At 32.7% G+C, this 10,503-nt stretch overlaps 1 protein-coding gene across 1 annotated transcript; it reads left to right on the top strand.

The window, feature by feature from the left end:
* The first annotated feature begins 2,836 nt into the window (after positions 1-2,836).
* Positions 2,837-3,927, top strand: LOC104801832 (cytosolic sulfotransferase 11). The gene has a single exon (XM_010525200.1). It carries the CDS (start codon positions 2,837-2,839, stop codon positions 3,833-3,835), a length of 999 nt encoding a protein of 332 aa, XP_010523502.1. The 3' UTR covers positions 3,836-3,927.
* The last annotated feature ends 6,576 nt before the right edge of the window (positions 3,928-10,503 follow it).

Genomic DNA, 10,503 nt, shown 5'->3' with positions numbered 1-10,503 from the left:
CTCAACCATTTTCAATGGCTGGAGGTATGTGTTCGATTCAGAATTTATTTCCGCATACCATGTATGTGTTCGATTCAGAATTTATTTCCGCATACATGATCTGATGTATTAAAATGTTTACATAGAAGATCATGATTTAAGATGAGTTTAAAGAATTTTTTAAACTTACATAAAAAAGATGAGGGAAGAATCGAGAGATGTATAGAAAGGGGACAAATGTCCCTTGTTCTTCTACTTCTTTATTCATAGCGTAAGATAGAATATATATATATATATATAAAGATTAACGGCTACATAGGAAGAGAATCAAAGCAAAATAATTACAAAAGAATAGTGAAAATAATCTTGCATAATATTCTCTCCAACGGTAAGAATGATGAATGATTGATTCCAATCTTGGTCAAAGTGATGACGATTAGATTGATTGATCAACCACACTTGAACCTTCCTTATTTAGTCAACATCTCAATCCTTTTCTTTTCTTATTTGATATTTGATATTTAACAGTAATATCCGTTCTTCTGATGCCAGACCATTGGATCCCGGTCTCCAGTCGGCTCTTGTGGCTCGGTTTGCAGGATTCTGGTGTGTAACTCCTGGGTTCGATCACTTCTTGCCGGTGGCAATCTCCAATCCTGGTGTTGTATCACATAGCCACCTTCGATGACTTCGGTAGTCGTAGCTGTGATGGTCCTGTCGGACCTACAAAATCAATAATAGGTCCAATATCTAGGCAATCATCATACTAGAAAGATGTAGATTCCCCATTGCCAAGTTTGGTACTGGTAAATGTCCGAGCTTGATCCTTCATCTGAAGTAATTTTCTAAAGTTCCAAGTGCAGTTTGCGAGACTTTGCACGTCGAATAACTCTCCCCTTTTAAGATATTCGCTTTAAGCCAAGTCACCCATAAGGATTCGACCTTACGAAACATCAGCCATATCAACTTCAACTGAAACACTGTGTTCATCTCATTCATTCTACGAATACCAGGTCCTTATTCCGGTTTTGGTTTACATACCGACTCCAAAGAGATACGATGACCTGAGGTTTTGTTTGTGGAGTGCTGCCAGAGGAAAGATGAGTATAAGCTGTCGATCTCTTTGGTCAGATATTTCGGAAGAAGAAATGTCATCCCCAAGAGTTCACTATGCCATGGATTTTTCTTGGGGACTTTTCATAATTTCATGAGCAATTCCATTATTTTAAAATATTAAGAGTAAAGCTATTAACTTTTGATAAAAACATCAAAAGCCATTGAAATGAAAAGTAACTTACAGAGAAAAATAAGAAGAAGGGTTACAATATGGAGAAGAAGAAGATGTTGAACAAAGAAGAAACATTCTCTATCCTGTTCATTGATCCAAATAACATAATGTTCCTTAAATATAATAGGAGAAGACACCCTTAAAAACCCTAACCAAACTAAACCAAACCATTCTAATAAAAGCCCTAGAAATGGTTTTCAGAGAGCAAAGGACCGTTTTTATGGTTATAGCATGGCATTTGGCTCCATTGACAATTAGGTCAAAGAATAATCGTTACGTCTAAATTTTAAATTTCAAATGGTTGAATATGTTATTAGAACGGTTTTACGTAGGAAATGATCACTTAAGTCCAAACGAATAAAATAAAAATGCTAAAAATAAGTCAGCCCACCATGTTTGACTTTGACCATCACAATAAATCTTGGGAAATATCTAAGCTATTGTGGGCCATACTCGTATGTGTTTTAAATGGTTGAATATTATTGTATGATCCCATGAGTTTTCCATGATTATCACTGTTGTATCGTTACTTAACGAGGATGCAGTGAAAAAGCAATTTTAGTCAATTGAGCAAATAAATAAAATTAAAATCAATATGGTTCGAAGCAGAGCCGCGCAAACATTTTCGGGCCCGGTACAGAAAAAATTATTTATTTTAATTTTTAATTTTAATTATAATTTTAAAAAAATAAATATAATTTTTTATAAATATTATTAAAATATTAATAACAATAATTGCGATAATAATAATATTATTAGAAATAATAAATAATCATAATATATGCTTAAAAGATATAGAAAACTATATTTTAAAGATTTATCATTTTTTAAAATAAATATTGGTATGATATAAAAAATGATTTTTTAATAATTGGAGTTAAGAATCAATGTTATTCTAGAATAATATAAATTTTATTTTAGATTTATAAAAAAAATTATAATTATAAACTATATTAATTAATAAATGGATTCAGATGTGAGTTAAGAATCAATGTTATTCTAGAATAATATAAATTTTATTTTAGATTTATAAAAAAAATTATAATTATAAACTATATTAATTAATAAATTTAAATGATATAAATATAAATAAAATATGAATTTAATATATAGTGATTATATATAACTCAAAATATTTATTAATTGATTATTATCACAAATGATCAATGTTGGAAAAAAATGGTCTTAATTTTATATTAAATACTATAAATTTATAAATAAAAAAATATTTTTTAAAAATAGGGGTCCACCTCATTTGAAAAAGTATTTTTTAAGTGAATTAAACAAAACTTAAAAAATTTGCTATTTTAATTTTTTAATAAATATTACTTGTAAATTATAAATATAACAATTTTTAAAAAAAATGTGGGCCCCACTCAAGTTGGGGCCCTCCAGTTGTACCTGCTCCAAGACGGCTCGGGTTTGAAGTTATGTATTAAAGTGGGACGAGGTACATAAATTTAAATTGAAATCCTTATAGAACAAAGAAATGGACCGCTTTAATTGATACACGACTTTAAAACAGTATAAATTGCATTTTTATTTTCATCCAAAATTTGTCATTTCAGAATGGATGACTCTCAAAACCCTCACTCTAAAGTTCCAAACTATATGAGAGATGACAAAGTTACACAAGAATGCAAGAATTTGATCTCTTCACTTCCCCTGGACAAAGATTTCTTGGGAAAGAATCTTTGTAACTACAAGGGTTTTTGGTACTATCCCAATACATTTCAAGCTATTCTTGATGCTAAAAATCACTTCCAACCCCGAGATACCGATATTATCCTCTCTTCTTTCCCGAAAGCGGGTACGACTTGGCTCAAAGCCCTTGTTTTCGCCCTCGTCGAAAGAGGAAAATATCGTGCCAATCCCGAAATCCACCCTTTGCTCTCTCAAAACCCTCATAGCCTCATACCCTTTCTCGAGATTGACTTATATGCCGAAAGTCGAATCCCAGATCTTGCAGGTCTTGCCTCTCCAAGGCTATTTGGAACTCACATGCCGTTTCTTCAGCTGCAAGAAACCGTTAAGGACACTCCTTGTAAGGTTGTGTACATGTGCAGGAACCTGAAAGATGTGTTAGTGTCTGGTTGGCATTTCAGGAAAAGGTTTTTGAGAGAGATGGATGGAACCACCATTGAATCCATGGCCGAAGCATTTGTTAGAGGAGTAAACCTGTTTGGACCCTTTTGGGACCACGCCTTGAGCTACTGGAAAGAGAGTTTGGATAATCCAAAGCTTGTGCATTTCATGAAGTATGAAGACATGATAAATGAGCCTCGTGTTCAGATCAAGAGGCTGGCCGAATTCTTGGACCGTCCATTTACGGAAGAAGAGGAGGAAAGTGGATTAGTGGATGAGATCTTGAAATTGTGTAGCTTGCGTAATTTGAGCAATTTGGAAGTGAACAAGAAAGGGAAAGCGCCTTGCGATATTGATTTCAAGAACTTTTTCAGGAAAGGCGAAGTTGGAGATTGGAAGAATCATCTAACTCCCGACATGGCCAAGAAAATCGACGATGTAATGGAAGAGAAGCTACAAGGTTCGGGTTTGAAATTTCCGTAATACTTATTCCATCTTATTTATGTATTGTCAATATCTTCAAGATAACATGCGTATTTGTTACTTGATGTTATAATAATAAAAATAAAAGTTAAATTACCGTTGTAATTGGACCTCTAAATGGTCCAATCATATTCTTCCTTCATGATAAGGGCAAACTTCACCATTACCCCTAATGCGTCGCACATGTATCATAGATACGGGAATATTACTCAAATAACCCACTTGGGTCGCAGCAATTTCAGTGTACACCACCGAAAAAAAAAAAAAATTTTGCGACCTTATTACGACTAATATATAACTAATATACAACCTATTACGACTAACAAACTACTCTTATTTTAGTTGTATATTAGTTATATATTAGTCGTAATAAGGTCGCAAAATTTTTTTTTTTTCTGGGTGGTGTACCCTGAAATTGCTGCGAGCCAAGTGGGTTATTAGGGTTAAAACCCCCATAGATACACCCCAAAAACATAAGGAATTAACAAAAGACAAAGATGCTCTTATAAAAGTAGGAAAAGTCTTTGTTGCCCTTAATAAAAATGAGCTTGTGAGAAAAAACACGTGTGCAAGTGGGTGAAAGTCCATCAGATTTGCCAGGGGCCCATTTGCCAGAGTAGAAAGAGAAAAAAAAGAGTTAGGATTTTTTACTGTCCTTTCGAAAACAAACAGAGAAACACCGAGAACGCGGGCGAAGTGCGAAAATTTTCAGAAATCTGGCGAAATGGAGCGAAATCCACCGAGATCGAGTGTAGAAGGGTCACATGGAAGTGATTCATCTTCGTCAAGTGGCGAAGCCTCACATTGAAGTGATTCATCAGGGTCGTTCGAAAAAACAGATTCGCATAGAAAAAGGACCGAGGATTCTTCTCCGGATTCAGATGTGAGTATTTTTTCTGAACTTTCTTCGAATGGATAGAAAAATGGAAAGAGAGTTGGTTTTTTTATATAAGTTCGAAACTTTTGGTTAATGATTAAACAGAATTAGAATATGGTTGAATACAGTCATTTATGTAAAGGGTGAGACTTCAACCCAATACACAACAACCCCTCCCGAGACATGTCTGCATAGAGAAGATGTGGATGGTGAACCGGACATGGGGATTTTTGATGTTCTTAACGCATTAGACCAGACAGAAGGAGTGGAAGAAGAAGAAATCGTAGTAAGAGAGGGAAAAGAACAAGAAGAAAAAGATGATCCAATAGTGGTTGAAAGTGAGAAACAAGAACAGAGAAAGGAAGTGGAGAAAGAAGCAGTCAATGAGAAAGAGGGAGGAGTTGAGAAAGAAACTGAGAAAGAGGGAGAGAAAGAGAAAGAAGCAGACACATAGGGAGAGAAAGAAGCTGAAAAAGAGAGAGAAAAAGAAGCAGACATAGAGGGAGAGAAAGAAGCAGACAAAGAAGATGAAGAAAATGCTCAAGATGAACAAGAAGAAAATGATGATGAAGATGAAGAAGACAACGAAGAAGGGGATGAGAAAAAACAAGAACAAAAAATAGAAGAGACCGAGAAGGAAGAAAGGCCAAGGAGAACTTGTACCTCGTATAAAACGACGAGTCCTTGGGGTGATACTTTGAAGACTATCAATTCGAAGGGTGGAATCATAAGAGGAAGAGGAGGAAGAGGAGGAAGAGGAGGAAAAGGAAGAGGAGGAAAAGGGCGAGGAGGTCGTGGAACAAAAGGTTTGTGAATGTTGGTCTCGGTTGTCGTATATATTAATTTTGAACTCCATTTGGGATTAGATGTGTGAACTCGATAGATAATGTTAAGTATGAACTCAGTTTGTGATATCTTGTATGTGTGAATTAGGTTTGTGTGAATTTTAGGGTGGTATGTTGTGTGACACTGATCTCTACAGGTGACCGAAGAAATGGAAAAAAGTATCAACACCCAGACTTGAGCATAAATATACAAGATAAATAGTTGCATTTACTACCAAAAAATGGTAGTAAACGAAAAGTGGTAATTGTGATCTAGTAGTAGTAGTATTCGTAACCAAATATATTAGTAATCAGACTTGAGCATAAACATACAAGTGTGGATAGTCGCATTTACTACCAAAAAATGGTAGTAAACGAATAGTGGTAATTGTTACCTAATAGTAGTAGTATTCGTGACCAAATATATTTGGTATCAGATTTATTTATTAAAAAAAGTCAAACATCTAAAATAATAATAAAAAATCCACGTAGACAAAATATTTAATATGAAGTCGACGCATGGATAATAGACTTGCAGGAAAGGGGTCCAATTGAAAAAAATCGCGCGTTTTGCCCATTTTGTCTTATTATGTGTCAAACCCAAAATTTTACGACTTAATTATGACTTATTTGGCACCAACGAATTTTTAAAAAATTGTTAATAAATTACGATTTTGTCGGTTAATTTTATCAAATGATGGTAAAAGTCTTCCAATCAAATGATAATAATCGGTTTATATTAACATTTTCAACAAATTGTATATTTTGTTGAATTTTATTCAAAATGGTTGAATGTGTTAGTATTAGGTTTATATAGATTTATTGTTACATGTGAGAAAATAAACAAGTTTTTAATAAATTTGTTAGTTGTGATTTAAAATTCTTTCCTTTCATATAATTAGTATATATGCATCACTTCTAAGAAGAATATCGATAAAATACACGTTTTACCTACATATTTTATTGATAAAATACACGTTTGTCGAAGTTGCAAATAAGTCGTAATCGAGTTGTAAAAAATTGGTTACGATAGACAATACGACAAATCCACACCATTTTCGATATGTCCGATATTTGACTTTTTTATATGATTTTTTATTTGTTTTAATATATTTTTGTTGTATTTTGAATTTTTGACTTTTTTACTTGTTTTTTATTGACGTTTTCATTCTTTTTCATCTCAATTACTTTTTGACAATTGCAACTACTTTCTCAATATTTCACACAATATTTCACATCTGTAACTTATACATTGCTACTTATTTATGACCATACATGATTTTTCAACAAACATACAAACGTTAATTCATCCCAAAATACATCCCAAAAATTATCAAAAAAACCATATCACGACCACCCTCATGTATTCGACCACCATTCTCAACTTCATTAAATATCTCTGCTTCATCTATATTACTCATCTGAGTCGTAATTTCAACTCCAGTTTCGTTAGTCGCAGGTTCCACTTCATTGTCATGTCGTATGTCCTCATGCAAAGTCTGATGCTCAACCCGACAGGAATCTCCAAACAATGTATCGTGATTATATTCTCTATCTTCTCCATCTACTCTTCCTAACACACAATCCACAACTAAACCATATGTCTCAATTATATCTCTACCTTCTTTGGTATTTGCAATATCTCCACCCTTAGCTTCACCTACACACGTATTACATGCAACACATTCATCATCATCCTTTTGCTCGACATATATCCATCCTCGTCGCCCATTTGTCTTACTAAACAAAAAGGATTTTACACACATATCGTCAAATATATATTCCGGTTGTTTTCCATCAACGACCATCGGTAAAAAGCTTAATTTTGGTGTCGCTAATTCCATTTTAAGCTGATCACATATACATCGAACAAGCTCCTCATATGTCACATGACTTGCTTTGTTACAGACACATATAGTCTTCTGATTGTCTTCCTCTCCTTTCCATTCAAATATTGCATCTTCATTCTTTTCCCAAAAACCACCGTACCGAATGCAAATAGATGTGTAACAATCTTCATAATCATCCATATTCCTGTAAAAACATCAACATTTATCATTTTCCCTAAAATTTCGTTAGTATTTTTTATTTCATAATATCAAACCCTGTAACAGAAAAAACAACATAATAATACTCGAAAATCATTGGGTCTTACTTGAATCTTATATCTTCACCGAAATTTGCCTTCAATTGCATAATAAACTGGAAAAAAAAACTAAGATTTGGAGATGATTTACCTTTAATGGCGATGAAACAGAGAGAACACAGCAGGAGAAAAATGTCGACGGAAGAGAGAGAAGATGATGGAACTTGAAGTGTAGTGCACGTTTTAAAATTTTAATTCATTAGGGTATTTTGGTCATTTTCTCATTCAGGTTATATATGTCATTTTACTTTAATTAGGGTGTATAATCTGATAGTTTTTTTTATACATTTTGAGGGGTGTATCAGTGATAGAGATGTGACGCAAGAAGGGTATATGTGAAGATTGCCCTCATGATAAAGGAGCTTTCGATTAAAGGCCTATAAATACATGTACGAAGGCTTGTGATCAGATGAATAATAGCATACTTCTCTTTTCGTATTTCATTACTCGGTCTCTCTATCTCTCTATTCTCCACTTCATATTATGCTCCTCTTATATTATTATTTATTAATACTTTTATTGTTAACACATTATCGATACTCTATCTATATATAATCATATAATCATTCGGAAGGTAATGTAACGAGTATGCGATTTTCTATCTCTCCTTATTTTACTAATTTTATTATATAACTCTTGAGAGGCTCATATTAGTTAATAATATAAAAGTAATCATAAATATTTATATTACACTTATATAGACTCTACGGTAGGGATGGACGTTTCAGGATTCAGGTCAGAATTTTAGCGGTTTAGTTCGTGAACGATTTATTCGTTATTTTGAAATTTGTACGAAATTAGTACCGTATAGTATTCGGTTCGGTTCGATTTCGGTTCCAGTATGGTTCGGTTTCAGTTTTTGATTAAAAAAATTAGATTTTCTTAGGAAAATTTCGGGTTTTCGAAAATTTTATAAAGTTTGGTTCGATTCGGTTCGGTTTTGGAAAATTCGGTTCTATAAAAGTCATATCGTTCGGGAATTTTGAACGGTACGGTTCGAAAAAAATACCAAAATTTTTGCTTCGGTACGACTCGATTCCGAAGAACCGACCCCTACTCTACAGGTTCAGTCAATGATATAAATGTTTATAAATATTGTTATTATTATGATAGTGGACTACGCCACCTAAATATAAATACTATTGGAAAGGATGACTATATCAAGTATTCTTATTATTCTAACTATTTCAATGTAATATTATTATCATTTTTATATTCGATGGCTATGTCACCCCAATTATTTATTTTATGCAATAGGACGGTATTACCGCCTAATAATTATGCCTAATTTATCTTTAATTCAAACTTACTAATAAATATATTATGAATAACACAAATTTATTGTTTTTCTCTTTGATACATATGTCGAATTTGGTCAACCTCAAATTGTTGTCCTCGATACTTATGAAAAAATTATATGACATGAGAATTTGATACCAAAATGCATTTGAAAACCAAAGAAATTGTTGCAACAATTGATAAAAGATAAACGACATCTGAAGTTGATAAGACAAAAACAATAATATTCTACGACGTCATTTTGATGTTGCGTTAGAAGATGAATATCGAACGAAAAAGGATCTCGCAAATTTATGGGAATCATTGAAAGATCGTTTCCGTCATAAAAAAAATATGTAAACCATTTGAGGGTCAAATATGATTGGCTTAATATGAGATTCCAAGATTTTATGTCTATGTGAGGATATAATTCCACAATGTTTGAAATAATCTCCAGATTAGAATTATGTGGAGAAAAAATGTCGGACCATGATAATTTTGAGAAAACATTATCAACATTTCATGTTGATAATGTTGTTCTACAACAACAATATCAGACAAAGGAGTTCACAAAATATAAAGATTTAATCCACGTCCTCTTTATTGCGGAACAAAATAATCAACTCTATTAAAAACCATCAAGATCATCCAACTGTTTTTGTTCCATTTCCAGAGACAAATGAGAAATTTTCAAATTATAATCGCTGGCATGGTCGCGGACGTGGACGAAGAAGAAACAAAGCTATCAACCACATATTTTTCATAATAGAAATATCGAGAGGAGGAATTATCATGAAAATGAAAACTATGATGCAAACGAGAGGCACAAAAAAAATATTTGTTATTGATATGGCATGAATGACCACTGGTCACAGACATATCGTACACTAAAACATCTTGTTGAATTCTATCAACAACCACAAAAGATAAAGAAAAAAATATTCAGAATAATGTCTCTGATGATTTCATCTGTAATAAAGCAGATGGAACACATTTGGATACCACAAATTTTCTTGATTAACATGAAGATGGAAAATGACCAATTTATTAAAGTTGACATGAAGTCTGTTATCATTTCTTTGTTATGAATGTTGCATGTTAGCTTTTCTTTTAAAGTATGTTTCGCTTAAAATATTGTCGTGCGCTTCTCTAGTTTTTGTTGTAATGTGAAGTTTAGTTTCAATATTATGTATTTTTTTTTATCTTTATCTTTATTTTTCAGGAATATTTCTAACTTTCACATTGATCAGCTCAACTTGAAATATGTCAAAATTCAATGTCAAAGATGAGGATATTTGTCTAGCCGATAGTGTTACGACTCATATGATACTTAGATGGAAAATACTTTTCTAAATTGAGTATTACCAAATCTAGTGTTAACACAATATCTGGAAATGTGAGAATAATTATGGACTCGAGAAGAACACGTTTTATAATGCCTGGAGACACGAAGATTATGATCCATAATGTATTATTCTCTCCAAAGTCTCAAAGAAACTTATTGGGTTTCAAAGATATTCACCAAAATAATTATCATATCGAG

This window comes from Tarenaya hassleriana, unplaced genomic scaffold (assembly GCF_000463585.1).
Source record: "Tarenaya hassleriana unplaced genomic scaffold, ASM46358v1 Cleome75, whole genome shotgun sequence".
Classification (NCBI taxonomy): domain Eukaryota; kingdom Viridiplantae; phylum Streptophyta; class Magnoliopsida; order Brassicales; family Cleomaceae; genus Tarenaya; species Tarenaya hassleriana.
The sequence above is the reverse complement of the archived record's forward strand: the minus strand, read 5'-3'. Positions and strand labels throughout refer to the sequence as shown.

Coding starts and splice junctions, on each gene's coding strand:
- LOC104801832 (XM_010525200.1), top strand. CDS start 2,837: ATGGATGACTCTCAAAACCCTCACTCTAAAGTTCCAAACTATATGAGA.